We start from the raw sequence: 16896 nt of genomic DNA, 5'->3' as shown, positions 1-16896 counted from the left end.
GTCTTTATTTTTTATTATTATCTAAGTAGTTAATATTTTAATCTTCTCATATAACAGTTTTGAAGCTGCTGAGTGGTCCAACAGCTCCATCTTTTGGTTATCAGTACCTTGTAAAATGTCAGGATAATTGCCTAGTTTAAAGAGAAAAGTCACATACATTTGACAATAACTTAAATGCAGATTAGAGAGATGGAGCTTAGTCCTTGAGCTTTGTTAAATCACGTTATCTTCACTGAGAGGACAGCCTGTCCTGTCTGACCGAAGAGACATTTTCCTTTCCTCGAGCCGCTCTGCGTCTCATTCAAGTGATAGTGAATGAAAACGAACCAAATGAAATGAGCAGTCAACCACCAGAACTGTTCATGTTTATTTGCAAATAAATATTCGCTGTAACTGCCTCTTACAGTGTGCAAGATCTACAACATCTCTTTGGAAATCATAGAAAAATAAAATACAAGAATTATAAGTATACTTGTACTTTGTACAAAAGAACGTTCTAACATTGCTCAGCAGTAGAACATGCTAAACAAACAGCATCTGATATTCCCCATATTCTGTAGAGCGGCGGTGACTGCAAGCGTGTGTGTGTGTGTGTGTGCGCGTTTGAATGTGTGCTGTGCGTGCACCTTTCCTGCTCCTGAAGGCCTGGATGCATGACTGCGCCGTGACCGAAAGGCACAGATCTTTGTATCCAGTTTGCCCTTGACATTAATCATTGAGCTCCAATTCTTATTAAAACCCACAGCTGTAGATGGGAGGTTATTCTCATACAATTCAGACTAATGGCTAGGTCCTGTGACTGCACTGAAACTTATAAACGGCTTGCATGGTCCGCAGACTGTAAGGCATTCTGTGTCTGTTTGTGTGTTTTTGAGCATTTGTGTTTGTTACTGTCGATGTTACAATGACACATGATGAGTTATGATGCTGCTGTTTATGTTGGTTCTCCCTCTCTGGCGAACACATCTGTCCTAACCTCACGTAACTAAGACTACTGACGTTTTTCACACCGATTTCCATTAACCAGCTTTTAGCTACTTCTGCTGCCTCCAGCTCTAAGTACTTTTATTCTTCACCACTGCATATTCTCAGCTGACTTAAGAGTATGAAGAAAATGTTCATCTCAATGGCAAACATCCAACAACATGACATCTACTGCCAGTTTGAAATTAGGCTATGTTTATGTACACAGTTTTCCCATATCACAATCTTTACACCATCACAATTACTCCATCTGGTGATCTTGCGCCCCAGATGAGCTATTCTCTGACATCATGGATCAGCTTTGTCTCTGAAGTGCAAACCTCTGTCAGTACTGTCTGTGTGAGTGTGTGCAAGAAAAAAAAAAACAATAACGGCATGGAAGAATTTCATCATATAAGTCCCTGTTAAGTTTCCAACCAAACGTCTCTCCTCTATAGCTAAGCTCTGTGAACATTCATATATTAAGACAGTGGAGATTCGTGTACTTTCAGGCAATGTATGACATTCACAATCCAAGTAAATAAATAAAGAATCCAAAACAAAACAGGCTGATCGCACTGGTTCATCTAAAAGCAACAGATCCAGTTTTGCAAGCTTTGGGTATGACACTAAAACTGACGGATGGTGTTATGTGAGCCTCATGTTTGTATGTCAACAAGAGTTCTCTCATTGCACAATTCTTCATCTTTCTCTGAGATACTGAGGTGACTGCATAATACTGTATTGCTGTTTTTGATTAAAAAACAAACAAACAAACCAATTTTCTGTAAAATCAAATATCTAAATAAGATCCAGATTTACTAGGGCTTTCACATACAGGACTGCACATATATTCATATTAGGTTATAATAATTATTATTACTTGTCTATACACTTTTAAACATTCATAAACTTCCCGCTTCTTTCTTCAAGTATTAGTGTACCAGATTCTCTGGAGAGAGGGTAACTAAAGCAATCCAAATAAACCTTTATGATAAAATATCAAACTCCAAAATAAAAAATATTGAGGATATATATATATTTTTTTTCAAAGGACAAAATGTTTCCATTGCACACCCGATAGCAGCTACATGAGCACATAACTCAGAGCAGAAAGAAAAAAAAAGAACATACAAAGAAAAAGAATCAGTAGATTACATTTGCAAATCTACACCTCTAGATATTGTTGCGCCACACACAAAGTACTGTTGTTGCAACAAGGCATTACATTCCCCTAAGTGAAGGCCTGGGAGAGCCTGAACAGTCTATCAGGCTGAAATAGTCTGGAAGAACCAGGCATACTGTGTAAGGGGTGTATAGTAAAAAAAGTTTGTTACTGTAGAACGTGAATGAGACCAGGGGAGAGTCTGCTGGAGTAGTCTGTCCAATGACCTCCTGTATGAGGGGTTAAGACCCAGGCACAGGCTGTAGACTGTCTGTCACATGGTCTAGACCTCACTTCCATCTGGTCCATCTATCTGTCCATCCCAGGTTATAATAAAGGGCGTCCTTATACATGGAAACCCTTCTCGTGTTCGTGCAGTAGCTGAAGGTGAAGGGTCTGTATGCTGCTGATGATTCGCCTCTGGTGGCCGATCAGCTCCACACCAATACGCCTCACATCTCTAGGCCGAGAGGGGAAAAACAAGCACACAAGGACACATGCAGAAAACACTTTAACTGTGTTAGGACTTCTCATTGAAGGTAATTATTTGATCACGTGTCACCAATTAGATGTGCTTTAATCTTAAATTATACAACTAGACAAAAGAACGACCAACATTTGCAGTCACTGAGATGAATATATTTCCTGATAATTAAAAAAATTAATTGATTATAAGTTTGAATATGTGACCCCACTCTAAGTCATACTAATGATTTAGGGGTCTCAAAAACTCACAAAACTTAGCAAAATGAACCTGAAGTATAAAAGTATTCATGATACAACAAAATGGGTGCTGTCAGTGTATGTTACTGTGCTAGATTAATATCAGATTGACTTGATATTAATAGCACATTAATATGCAAGCAGCATGTGTCTGCATATGTGTCTGTTCTTTTCTCCATGAGTGTTCATCCAATCTACTTTAAAACTTGGAGAGTGCATGGCTGAGCATCGAAGTAAGTGCAGTGTGGAGTTGTTTGGATGAGTGGTTCTTATGTCATGGCTAAAATCCATTTTCAGTTACGCAACCAGCTGCCTGCAAGACCTTCAAGGAAAATGAGTAAATTGTAGTCATGCTGAGTAAGACCACCACAGTCTGTAGAGAAACACTGCAGTGAAATTTGGATACAGCTTCAATTTTTGGGCAAAACTACCATGATACAGAGACATTAAACTACAGAAATTGCTCAGACATGGAAACTGATGCCATATAGCTTCCGGTGCACAGATTTTATTCTGATGTTAAGGAGGAGGAAGCCAGAGTACCCGGAGGGAACCCACGCAAACACAGGGAGAACATGCAAACTCCACACAGAAAGACCCTGGCCTGATGGTGGAATTGAACTCAGGACCTACTTGCTGTGCGGCAACCGTGCTAACCACCGCGCTGCCCTATATTTTATACAGACGAATAAAAAAAGGCAATATTTGTCTAGAATATAGTGAAATAAATGTGAAAAGTAGCGTAACATTAAAACATTACATTACTATAGAATTATCTTACTTTACATCATTGCCTATCCTTGTGATTTCTACCTATCTATACAAAGTTTTCTCTGGGAGCTATAGAACAGCTTCACAGACTGAACTGCACTTCTTGTAACATGCAAACTTGACATGCTTTCGTGACATTTAAAAAAACGGTTATATTTGAGCTGTTCTACTCACTCAATACTCATCCTCGCCACTGAATCCAATGTGTTGTAGCCTGCTGCCATGAAATTGCTCTTGTACTGACTCATCTTGATGGAGTCCAGCCAGTCGCCGACAGAGATGAACATTGGGTAGTCCATTTCCTCCCCCGGAGATTCTGGTAGACTAATGCAAAAAGAAAAAAGAAAAGAAATAAAGGTTAATGTCATAGTATGTCCATATTCAGTCATCTCAAAATTGAAAAACTAGTGAAAGCATCAAAAAGTTCTTAGTGTGTCACTTATTTTAGGTGTAGGAGTGAAAACGTTTGTCAGTGTTCAAGGAAAATAACTCATACTCTGTCCTGGAGTAAGAATACTCCCACAGAAAAACACATTCACTGGTTCACTGGTCATTTTTAGCCAGAGTGCATTTCCTTTAATTCATTTCATGGCACAAAAAGTTTTTCAGTACTGTACCTCTGAATGTCCTCTACCAGCGGCAGCAGGCTGCTTGGGTTACGGATTAGTTTATCCAAGAAAGAAACTATATCTGTAAACTTTGGTCGATGATTCCTCTCCTTCTGCCAACAGTGCAGCATTAGCTGGTGCAGGGCTACTGGGCAGCCCATTGGTGCAGGGAGCCGATAGCCCTCTTCGATGGACAGAATCACCTGGAGAAAGAGTTGGACGTGGTAAATGGTCTAAATCTGGCTGAAGACTGCCATTAAACCAGTCTGGTTAAAAGTTAGAGATTTCTTTGTGATTTATATCAGTTATACACATGACAACGTTCCAAGATAGCAGACCAGTTTTGGCCTCTTGGCTACTTACAGCAGCTCAATTAGAACACTGGCAAATGCTGTGTGCGCCAGATGTTGCACAAAAGTCATTAGCTTGGCTTGACATGGATTACGCCAAGTGTTTTGTGGCTAGAGGTGGCACAAATGCCAGAACACACCTGACATCTGGCTCATAAAAGGTGGCGCTGTGGCAGAATAGAGGCAGCCAGACTCATTCTCCTTCAACACCATCAGTCAAAGCCAAATGCGGCACATAAAACAAAAAAAAAAATGCAGATTTGGGCCACATTTAGGCTAAACCTTCAGTGTGATCTCTGTTTTGTTTCCTTTCACATACTGGTTTAGAGTTTTGTTATGTTATTATTGTATTTATGCCACATTATCAGTCACTTTTCACTTGTTCTTCAAATTATCATGAGTTCAGCTGACAGTGTGTCTTAACATCCATACGTTATCTCCTCAGATCCCCTCAAGGAAAGTGGCGTATCTACAAGTATCTTTGTAGCGAGCAGTGGTAAGTGGCTGACCAGGATGAGACAGTCTTTGGCAGATTTTTGTGGCTTGGCTGGCCTTTTGACTTAGAAAGCACTTCTAAGCAATTCCCAAACAGCACAAATCCTCCCCAAACCTGGGGACCTTAGTGAATGTGTGTGCCGGGTCGTCTGTGTATGTATGTGTGTGAGTCTGTCTGTAAAGGGTTGAGGGGATTACAGTCGAGCTTTCACACTCAGCGGAGAGAGGGATGGATATGCTTCCACCAAGGTCCTTCCAATCCCTGACCACAGCCCAGGGATCAGCGGGTTGCTCAGCTGCACTGAATCCACAGCTATAAACTCTCCCTTGATTGGCCCGCAGTCCTCTGAACCTCTGACCTTTACTGCTCTTTCCATTCCCTCTTACTCATCTTTTTTATCCTTTGGGTGGATATCACCAGTATCTTTGTTCCTAACCTCGATTCTCTCAGAGGTAGGTTTTTGATGTGAGCAAATAGTCATAGAGCAGGTGAAAGGGCATCGACTTTAAGAGATATAATGGAAAACAAACTTAAAATTTACACAGTGAAGCAGGAACGGAGGATCTGAAAAGTCAATATTATTGTGGATTGAGGTTAAAGGAGAGGTTTGTGAGAGAAAAACGTCTCATCAATATAACTCTGAGCAGAACACATGAAGGAAACAGTGATTCAAAAGCAAATAGTACAGACCAATCACACTCTACAGGTGTTTTATATGCTTGACATACTGCATTGATGAGAACATTTAAAAATGAAAGCAATTACCTAGAAGTTTTTTCAATAAAACAGGTGGTATTGCATGTTAACACTGGTTGCCACCAGCCATAAAGACGAAAATAGCAGCAAAGTATCCTCTAGTTGCTACCACAGTGTGTTGCTACTATTGCTGTGCAAAATCATGTTGGAGACAAAACAAGACCAACTTTTGGCTTCTTGCCACTCACAACAAATGATGAAACCTGTTAGGTCAGGTTAGCCATTCAGTCAGTAGCTGTTGGTCCCACATGGACACATTTTAATGGTGCATCCAACTTATGAGCTATGTCAACAAATTACTACTGTATGTAGCAACAATTAAAATCAATAAATCAAGCAGTATTTCCAAATTTTATTTTTAATTTAACTGAAAAGTATAAAAAAGATTATTTTATATGAATCCTGATGGTGTACACAGTGACATCTGCTCCAAAAGCAAACAACAGCGATCTCGAAAACACTGATTAAATACAGAAACAAACATTACAAAACGAAACAACCCCCAAAATAACAGTTTTGGCCTGACCACTTACTTAAAAACTGTCTGGCCTCTCCACTCCTCACAAAATATAATTTTTAAGAGTAGAGATATCTTTATTCTGCAAGTAGCCTCCAGCTACAATTCCAGTTCAGGTAACCATGACCTGTAATACCACATGCCGGAATAGGTGTTACACGTTCTCTTGGTATACCTCGTGTAAAATGTGCTTATCTTTTACACATGTAAAGTTAATTTTACAGGATAAAGAGTGAAATTAAAATAAAATAATGAAATGCCGAAGTAATAGACTGAATGTGCAATTTATTTGCTTCACAGCATCAAAATCCAATTTCAGAAAATCTTACATCATGTATCTTGAAGTACATTATATTAAAAAGACAAGCTCTATATTTTTATCATGAAGTCCTGCTAGTTTTAATAGTTTTTCTCCTCATATGACAGGAATACTCACATCCTGATTGGACATCTCCCAGTATGGTCGTTCTCCATAAGACATCACTTCCCACATGACAATGCCGTAGCTCCATGCATCACTGGCCGAGGAGAATTTTCTGTATGAGATGGCCTCAGGAGCTGTCCATCGAATTGGGATCTTACCACCCTGCTCATGAAAAATAAAAGGTAAAACAAAGCCACACATAAATAATGCAAGCACACATATGAGCAAAATGCCAGCATATAGTAAATGCATCCCTCAAGTTTATTAAAGTCCCCAAAGTTACATCCACTGTTGAAACCATTTAGTTCAGACTAAAAATACTTGGAAAGTCACTAAACTTCAGTTATAATGTGTAAAACAGGCTGTACCTTCCACTGAGGTTTTTCTACTGCGTTTGATGCAACTTGGACTCCTTGTACAAATATAAAGTAAGATGTACTTTATTGTAGCATCCAGTACATCTGTCCTCTCTGTTTCACACCCTTTTTGTGAGATATGCTGTGTTCCTTTCATCTCGAAAGTCTGATGTCAGAGTAAAAGAGCAACGTCACATTTAAGCAGTAGTAATCACAGAAACGGGCAGCGTGGAGACGTTCAGCCGATAATATAAAGGTTTAAGGTTGGTAACATCTGAGGTACAATGCCATACCTCTTTTATGTGCTTAAACGCCACAGCAGGACGTTCACAGATATAGCCTGGTCGGTGCTTTGTGTATGGCTTATGTAGTAATTCACAAATGCACAGCGGTGACAGTACAGATTACAAATTCTACAGTTTTACTGCTGTTTACATGTGCTGCTGCCTTTTGGATTGCAGAATCAGGGTCGGTGTGGGTGCTCTGACTTTCCAAGGTGGAGTTTATTTCAATTTAATAAGTGAATAATTATCAATTGCACCGCCTAATTAATAAATTAGGGAGTGCAGGGCATATGGTGCCTAAGTGCCAAGTCCTCTTGTATTATTTGCAGTAAAGGTTTCAGTGCTTCTAGCTTTTGTTTTGGGTGTTTTTTTTCTTAGTGTTCATTGTTATTCTTCCATTTATGACCTTTTGCAGTTTTGGGATCTTGTCTTTTGTCTGCTTGTTCTTTTTGCCCTCACTGACTGCCTCCAAGTGTACGACCATTTCCTGTTTTCAGATTAAAGATCTGGATTTTTTAGCTCTGCACATTTTTGCATTCGAGTCATAATTTCAAACTGAATGTGCTTAATGTGCAATTGTCCAAATAGGTAGGGTAAATATGCCTGGACTCTCTCATCCTGTATGATATAACAACAAAAAGTAGTCTTCAATAATGCTGCTGTCACTGTGCTAAATATTCTGTTTTTTTTTGCCTCTTTTCTCCCCTTTCTCCTTTCAGCTCACCTCACCTTTCACTTCCCTTTTTTGGATTTCAACCACAGTGTTGTGAGGCAGAAAGTTCAACTTGGAGCCGTAAACACAGCATTTCCCTCACACAAAAACCTCAATACAAACCAGGAAATGGAGGTCACTGTGGGCTCAGACAGATTTAGCACATGAGCACTGAAAGTTTCACTTTTGCAATTTAAGGCTAGTCCATCTTTTGCTTGCCTCGGCCGGTAAAGCAGGAAAATCTAAATTAAATCAGCCTAATCTAGTTGGAGCAATGCATCGGGTTTCTTATACAGATAGCATCAGCATACACGGTAAATAGAACCGTTTAATTGAAAATTCAAAACTTTTAGTGTCATATTTCATTTTTGATTTTCATTTTACTTTTCCACACTGACATCTGGGGATTTGTTTGAGTGAAACAATGATAAGAAGCAACAGGTGCTGAAAGAAAAAAGATCCACAAGACTCTCGTCTCCTCGCTTCAGTATTGATGTGTTTTTGAATACTAGGTTTCTGGAGATGCAAAGTTTTCAGAGTACGTGTAGAAGCTACTTTGGAAATCCGTTTTTCTTTTTTGATACTGCCATACTAGTCCAACCTAACAGCTAGGGAACAGCTGCTAGGTTGGACTTCCGTGCCTTTTGCGGTTTAAAACTTTCAGTCTCTGCTTCTAATGAGATTCGCTACCAAAGCCAGATTTACACCAGCTGGCTGTGAATAAGACTGGAGTGAGGGTAAACTTTTATCATGGATATTACTGTGCTGCTGTAGCTATTGTCGAGGCTCAGATCTCCTCACTAACTTCTCATTACCTTTCCTCACTATCCCCTGTGTTTCCTTTGTCTCTCCTTGTGTTTTCAGTGTCTCTGTTTTATTTTGGTAATCACTTTCTATGTGCCTCTTTGGTTTTGTTTCCTTTGTTTTCCTGCCTCTATGATTGTCTGCTTTGCACTTATTGTCCACCCGTGCCTGATCCCTATTCGCTCCTCATGTGTATATATTGTTCAGCGTCTCCCTTGTTAGTCGTCAGTCTGTCTGTTCTGCAATCGATTACACTTCCTGCTTACTTTCTTTGCCTGCTCATCTCTTCATGTTTCAGTGATATCCCCTCTGAATTTGCTCCTTGTTTTTCATCTTTTGTTTAGATTTCTCTTGGCTTTACCTGTCAATATTTCACATCTAGCAATTTTTGAGGCGATAAAATGCAACGATGGAGAAACAACTTAAAAAAACAGAAGCTTTTTATGCATTACAGCCTTAGTTTCCTAAAATGGTTCAACATTAAAATCCCAGGAAAATAATGGATCGATGCAACCTCAGTGCAGGTCCTAACAGTAACATTTTTCCCAGTTGTGACATAGAACAAAATGATTTCAGCTTTGTGAAAAGCTGTAATAAATTAGCAGCAGCTGCTTGGTTTATGAGGGCTGAGTTATTGGAGGGTGTCAGGTGTACCGTTGTGGTGTAAGCTGCCTCCGGGTCGTCCTCCAAGACTCGGGACAAGCCGAAGTCTGACACTTTACACACCAGATTGCTGTTGACCAGAATGTTTCGAGCTGCCAGGTCTCGGTGAACGTAGCCCATATCTGACAGATACTTCATGCCCGAAGCGATGCCACGCAGCATGCCAACCAACTGGATGACGGTGAAGTGACCATCATGTTGCTAACAGGAAGAATAGGATATTGAGGAAAGTATGGGGTCAGAGAAAGAGAAGGCAGAAAAAGGAGGGTAAGGATGGATAAAGAGAGCAAGACAAAGAAAATTTACTGACAAAAAAGAAGAAGAAACTAGTTTGTTCAGAATTAAGCTGAGCAGCAAACTGAGAGGAGAGTCTGCTACAGTAAATACATTACATAATTCATATAAGTGATGAGTCACAAATGTTACTAGAAGTGATCTCGCAAAGCCTTAAGTGCAAAGGCATGCAGAGGCAGTAAAAATATGTACAGCAGAGATTTTGAGACTATCTGAGGAAATAATCATGCCTGAGTTCTGCGACACTCCAACACTTACTCTCAAAAATGAGTCCAGTGATCCATTTTCCATGTACTCCACCACGATCATAACAGGCCTGCCTGCAAAAACACACAAAGACAGCACATACACCGTGTTTATTTCAGAATATTTCTGTGGCATTGTGGCCCGTTTACAGTGTAGGGTGGAGGATAAGATCGAAGGAGCTTGGCAGAAATGGAGTGAGACTCACAATGTCTGTGGTCCAAAGCACATGCTGTTTATAAAGGCTGGATCTAGCCACCCAAATGTCACCAGTTGGCCTCTTAAGTCGAAGAAGTGAAGTGAAGGAGTCCTGCCTGAGAAACTGAGTATGCTGCTTGCTCCTACCATAGCTACTTGCTATTCATAAGGTAAACATGGCCTTCTTTGCAGTAAATACTAATTGTATATTCAGTCTGTAGTATTAGTTCAGTTTGCATGTTTTTGAAATAAAATTTGATTATGTTTGGTTCTGAAACAACCATCTAAACTCGGCCAGACTGTAAAGCAGACTTCAAAGTGAAGCGTGCATTAAACATACAATGAGAATGATCTTTTATTTATGGAGAAGACAGCTAGTAGTCTAAAGCAGTTAAAGAATTAGATTAAACAGATTAATTATGAATTTTCTGATAAAAGAAGAATATTGCATGCTATCTCTCATGCCATCCTACATGATCCACTGATCATCTAAAACATTATAATTGAATTAATGTAGAAAACGCATTATGCTTATAAAGAGCGGCTGACAAAATTACAAAGTATTTCAATTATTTTAAATTTAGTTACTATTTCAGGAAATCCAGGAGGGAAAACAACTTGAAAAAAACAACCTCACAGAACATGAGCAGTTTATTGATGCATCAAGTCAAGCTGCTCAATTGATAAAATCTGTCCGTTTCAAAATACCCAGCCGGTCAGTTGGGACCGTATTCAGTATTCAGTCCATGTATGACACGAAATATTAGTTAGAAAAAATGTAAGCCCAGTTTCTCTTTCCAAATGTTTTTGTTTCCCCACCGAGGATCCCTACAGAGTTACTGATTGACTGGTTTACAGCTAGAAACCAACTGTCTAAGGCCTGTTTTCTGGTGAGCTGTAAACCCTCCTGAACTGCTGGAAGAGAAAGACAAGTATTTGATTGGTGAAGAGACACCATGTTATTACACTTTCAGTTCATGTAATTTTTAAAACTCACACAGGAATATGAAAATGACATGACGGAAGATGGAATATTTTACAGACATTTATATAATGGGGTCTCTCAACACAGTTTCAGGTGAGTATTTGCCGTTTCATAATTCAACAGACGACTGCCGTCTTACTTTTAATGTCTATCCAATATTCCTAGTTTTCCACATTTTTTTTCTGTTTCAAGGATATTTATAGATCTTTTTTTACGAGAAGGGAGACAGCAATATATGAACAAACCACAAGGTTTGGACACTTCTGATATATGCATATAATACTTGAAATGCTTACAAAATGATGCACATTGTTATGTATTTTTTCATCTGAACTGATGAATAATAGTGCGTAACAAGCTGAAGGACAAACCTAAAACTTCAGTTTTGGGGTCAGTGTTTTAGCTCAGTAGAGACAGTAATAGTTTGATTAGGTTGACACAATAATGTGACTTAAACCTATTTAAATGTCAAATCTAATTTGAATTTAAATGACTTCTCATTTACAAGTTGGACTATAATTTGGACAATATAGCAGTGTGTTTACAGGCACTAACATAATTGAGTTTTTGTGCATCTGGATAGTGCAACTGTGCTGGATTTTGACAGAAAAAAGCTAAATTGTTAAAAAAAAAAGACAGGCAGCATAAGGAAGTCTGCCAGCTTTGGGCTATAATCTCAATGACAATATTTGTTATTGTTTGAGTGACTACAACATATTATTAGTAAGGCATACTGAGCCAAGACACGTTTCTTGTATTGTATCATGTGCAGCTGCTGAAAGTGAAAAGTTTAGAGGAGTAATTAGACCATCATTCCTTCAAATGAAAAAATCATTCAGTCAAAACAGAAAGTTTTCACAGGACTCTGCAGTCCTTTGAAAAAACTACTCCGCATGATTCAATAGCTTGTAATAATTCCTTTATTGCATTAACAATCCCTCACATCACTGCGGAGGAATTTTGGCCTGGCCCACTCTTTTTTTTTTTTTTTTTTTTACAAAACTAATTCAGTTTACTGCGGTTGGCAAACATGAATTCATGGATAGCTCTTTTAAGGTTTCCCCTTAGCACCTCAGTTAAGTTGAGTCCTGGACTTTGACTTTGCAACAACTTGATTCTTTTCTTTTTCAGCCATTATGGTGTAGATTTTCTAATATACTTGGGATCATTGTCCTGTTGCATGACCCAGCTTCAGTCAATCTTTAGCAGTCGGGCCGATGGTACATATGAGTCTCAGTTGCTTTGGTTGAACAGTTCATGATGGACTCATTGACTGCAAGAGGCCAAGGTCATATGACTGCAGAACCAGTCCAAACCATCACTCCTCCACTACTGTGCTTGGTAGTTCATGCTGATGTGCTCTGTTTGACTTTGGCCAAACTTGATGTTGTGCATTATGGCCAAACATCTCCACTTTGGTCTAGTCGAGCTAAAAGACACTGTTCCAGCAGTGGTTTGCTCAGATGCAGCTTTGTAAATTTGAACTATGGATGTTTTTTTTGTGAGCTTCCCAACTTTTAATATTTTTCTTATTGCACAATCATGAGCAATCATGAACATTTAAAATGGTAACTGAGGCCCGCAGATTCTGAGATGTGGCTCTTGAGTTTTTTAAAGTTTGTCTGAGCATTGCATGATCCGACCTTGGGGTAATCTCTCAAGGACTGGGAAGATGCCGTTGTATTAATACTCACCTGAATGCTCCAGACCAGCAAACTGCCCAAACATCTGCTTTTATAGATCTAGTTGAATTTGATGGTGGTCAATATTTGATTAGCAGTATATGGCTACTACTTATCTACTTATCCTCCTAATTCCCACGGGAGCTGTAAGGGTGTACTTAGTTTTCCACAGGACGTGACTGTAAACGTAAATTGCTTTTGCACTTTTTACAAAAGAAAAGATTAAAGATGCTAAATGACAGGTTGATTTGGTGAATGAATGCTGGGTTAACTTTTATAACGGCTTTGAACAGCAACTTTTCCAAAAGAAGTATGCAAAACTGTCTGAAGTATGAGATAATTATAAAAATAACAGATGGTGCGAGTTATGGTCACTTGAGCACCAGCATTTCATTGTTCCTATGGATTGCTAATGAAGCATCTTCCACTTTGGTTTAAACAGAAATTGCAAACGCTGCAGGCTTAGAACATTTCTGTTAAACAGAATGTGCTTGGAGCATTTCCACTGGAAGACCGAGCACCTGTTGTCAATGGTGTTGTGTGATGAAATAATCTCTGAAAGTCTACTGTGGTATTCAAATCGGCAAGCCAAACAACTTAAAATAAACACACATTCAGGAATAATATGTGTTGAGCTTCATAATGTATAATCCAGTCACAAAAATGGAAGACATGGAGTATATATATATATATACACAGGCATATGGCTAGATAAGTAAAGCCTTGTTTTTGCTGAACTCTATCACCTGAGACCAAATGAGCACATGTTTTTGTTTAAATCTGCAAAAGCCTATCACTTTTAAATATCATCCCTCCTTACACAAATCCAGCAGGGATAGACAAGAAATTATTTGATCAAGCTTGGCTTTCCCGAGCTAATTAGCAAGGTCTGGAAACAATATATAGTTATGCAGTGCAGCGCCTGAACAAAAACAAACGCACCTGCTTGCCAGAATCTAATGTGTCACCTGTTATTTCAGAGCAGGTATAGCAGTCAGTCACAGCACAATACTCTCCATAATTAGTCTCCGAAGAACAACAACAGATGGAAGGAGTGAAAGATGGAGAGAGTGAGAGAAAAGACAAAGACAGACAGGTGAACACAGATAGGATACATACAGCCTCTACATACAGTCTGATGCCCCACTGCAAACACAAATGACTTTTAATGTATAGGGTGCTGTATGCATATGTTCACTTTTGAATTCGCAGTCATGGAAACAGGTTTATTCAGATATAAGATATATACTTATATATCAAATTTAAAAGTTGAGATTATTTAAAACCTTAAGAAAATATGAAACGTACAAATGGACCAGATGCAATATTATGACTAGAGAGTGATCTCAATGGCTTTGAAAGAGGTGCTATTGATAAAAGATGTCTATTCAGCGCAGGCAGACACAGTTGTTGACCTCTGATGTGATGAAAGGTTTCTCAGTCACAGTCACTGAAAATGTTTTTAGAGTCTTACCGCACAAGTCAGCTCTGTGCTGTTGGGAGGACTTTTTTCCACTCACTCTCTTCAGAGATGTTAGTGCATGAAAACGCTTAAATACGTGGCTGCAAAAACCAGCCATCATTGCCTTAAATGTAATAATGACAGTATTGGCTCAGAAACAAACAAACAAAAAACCCTTATCGCCTGGGTTTTTATCACTTGGGGGTCAGAGCTGAGGAGTGTCCTCTATTTGCATTCACAGAGGGATTGAAAGTCTTCAGGGGACACATTTATATTCACAGCGATGTCTCAGTTTATACAACCCCTGTAAAAACAACCATATGTTGCACAGGGTGAGCCCAGTAAAACAGAGCTCGTTAACAAGTCCACACTCAAACACTCACGCACACGAGTTTTGTAGGTAAAATGTGTTTCTTCACAAAAACAGGAGACTTACACAGCCATGCAGCCCCGGCCACTTGCAAACAAAATGCACACATATACACAAATTTACACAATAAGTAAGCAGAAATAGTGACATTGAGCCACGTATAAACAGAGCAAAGTCATTTCACATGGTGACTAATTACTCAGTATGAAAAAGTCTGTTCCAGCCCTAAAGATTGTTTTTAGAGCAACCATACAAAAAAACAAACAAAGAAAAAAACAACCAAAAACCCAAAGGTGGAACTTTATTGCTTTATAAGCAAAATGCTTAATGTTAATTCAGGATTTTGCGCAGACTACAACAGACAGCCAAACTGTTGGGGGGGAGGGGTCTTCTTTCTTTTTGATAAAAATATAGCAGCAGAGTTTCAAATGTTTATATGATGCAATGTTCTTTTCTTTAATTCTACATGGAAAAACGCCAAACTCATTAGGCTCGAATGTGCAGAAGAAGCAGTAGACTGGGTTTGAGTTTGTGTGTTGGCAGTGAATACAGCAAAGCAGCAGCAGTATGGGGGAGCGACGCGAGTTATGAAGAAAAGATTTATCTCATAGCTTAAAAATACAGTTTTTCATCAGCGGCATCAGTTGTGTACAGGCTCCTCCATAAATCACTGCCAACTATGTTTCAGACTATATTAGAAGAACGTACTGAAGAGGTGACACTGCATGTACATTGGAGCGATTTGAATTTGCCTCAAGTAAGCAACCTCTCTCACAATCCTCCTTACTTTTTGTGACCACGCCCTCCAGCCTGATGATGTTAGGGTGGTCAAACTGGCCCATGATAGATGCCTCACGCAGGAAGTCCCACCTCTGACGCTCAACATAGCCTCCCTTTAGTGTCTTTATCGCCACGGCAATCTCCTTCTTCCCTGGTGTTCTCAGACGGCCGCTGCACACTTCTCCAAATTCACCTGGAGAACACACACACACACACACACACACACACACACACACGGAGCTCAATAAACTCACTTGCATCTTCACTTCCTGACTACTTGCCTAAACCTAACTTTAAATGAAGTCTATCCAGATTTAATGATTTATGCAATGCAGACTTACTTTTTTAATGCCATATGAGTATATAAATACGCATAGACGCACACATAAACACGATACGATGTATATCAGAAAGTGTCGCGGCATCAGCAGGTAATGCAGCATACCACCTGGGGGCAGTGTTGGAGTTCCCATTTAAACTTCAGCCTTATTAGCTTTGCTCTGATTAGGTTAACTTCATAACATTCTCTCTTTCACCTTCTAAAAAAAGCCTCAAGTCTATTCTTACATTTCCTTTTGTTCTCTAAACCTGTTAAAGTTTTAATATTCCAACAGCGTGTGTCAAGAAAATGACAGGGAGAAGCTGGCAGATGAAAAAGGCATCCTCTTTAGTATATACAAAGGAGAAAGAGAGAGGCGTTTAGAGTGGTAAAAACTGATAATCTTATATACACATTTAAAACTATTGTTATCCAAAACAACATGAAATGATACTCTTGTGATCACAGGAGAACATTGTGTCAGTGAGCAAGTGTATAAGAGTGTGTGCACGTCTGCGTGAGCATACCGGCTCCGATCACCCTCTCAATGCGGATCCTGGAGGGGTCGATCTCCTTGGTGAATTCGTGGACAGCCTGCGTGGGATCTTCGTATGTATCAGGATCCACGTAAGTCTTTATTCCTGGGAAAGGGACTGTGGACAAACACAGCGAGTAATCAATACAGTGAAGTGGCGTACATGCAGTTTGTTTTTTGTGGAGTTTACTGATGGTACGGCTGCAACTTCATTATGCATGCTTCAAATACTACACAATCAGTGGTACTTGTACCCCACGAGGTAGTTTTACATTCACTGAGGGAATGTGGAAAGGATGAAAATAAACACACTCATGGGATTACTGATCTTTAGTTAAGTGTGGCAAAAACCAACCGCTATAATAAGCTGACTGCACAGGACCCAACATCCTTGTGTTATCGCTGAAAGCATGGAAAACAGTTTGCAAACACACAG

The 16896-nt window shown here is 39.4% G+C and overlaps 1 protein-coding gene across 2 annotated transcripts in view; it reads right to left on the bottom strand.

The window, feature by feature from the left end:
* Positions 1 to 349: 349 nt before the first annotated feature.
* LOC113008222 (ephrin type-A receptor 6-like) overlaps positions 350 to 16896 on the bottom strand; it is a 182384-nt gene continuing 165837 nt past the window's right edge. For both annotated transcript variants that reach the window (XM_026145495.1, XM_026145496.1), the window contains 8 exons: positions 16453 to 16578; positions 15614 to 15799; positions 10145 to 10206; positions 9584 to 9793; positions 6786 to 6935; positions 4240 to 4433; positions 3797 to 3946; positions 350 to 2586 (listed from right to left, as the gene is read on the bottom strand). In XM_026145495.1, the coding sequence (XP_026001280.1) occupies positions 2412 to 2586; positions 3797 to 3946; positions 4240 to 4433; positions 6786 to 6935; positions 9584 to 9793; positions 10145 to 10206; positions 15614 to 15799; positions 16453 to 16578 (1253 nt within the window). In that variant the 3' untranslated portion in view covers positions 350 to 2411. The remainder of the gene's footprint in view (positions 2587 to 3796; positions 3947 to 4239; positions 4434 to 6785; positions 6936 to 9583; positions 9794 to 10144; positions 10207 to 15613; positions 15800 to 16452; positions 16579 to 16896) is intronic.

This window comes from Astatotilapia calliptera, chromosome 16 (genome assembly GCF_900246225.1).
Source record: "Astatotilapia calliptera chromosome 16, fAstCal1.2, whole genome shotgun sequence".
NCBI classification, from domain to species: Eukaryota; Metazoa; Chordata; class Actinopteri; order Cichliformes; family Cichlidae; genus Astatotilapia; species Astatotilapia calliptera.
The sequence above is the reverse complement of the archived record's forward strand: the minus strand, read 5'-3'. Positions and strand labels throughout refer to the sequence as shown.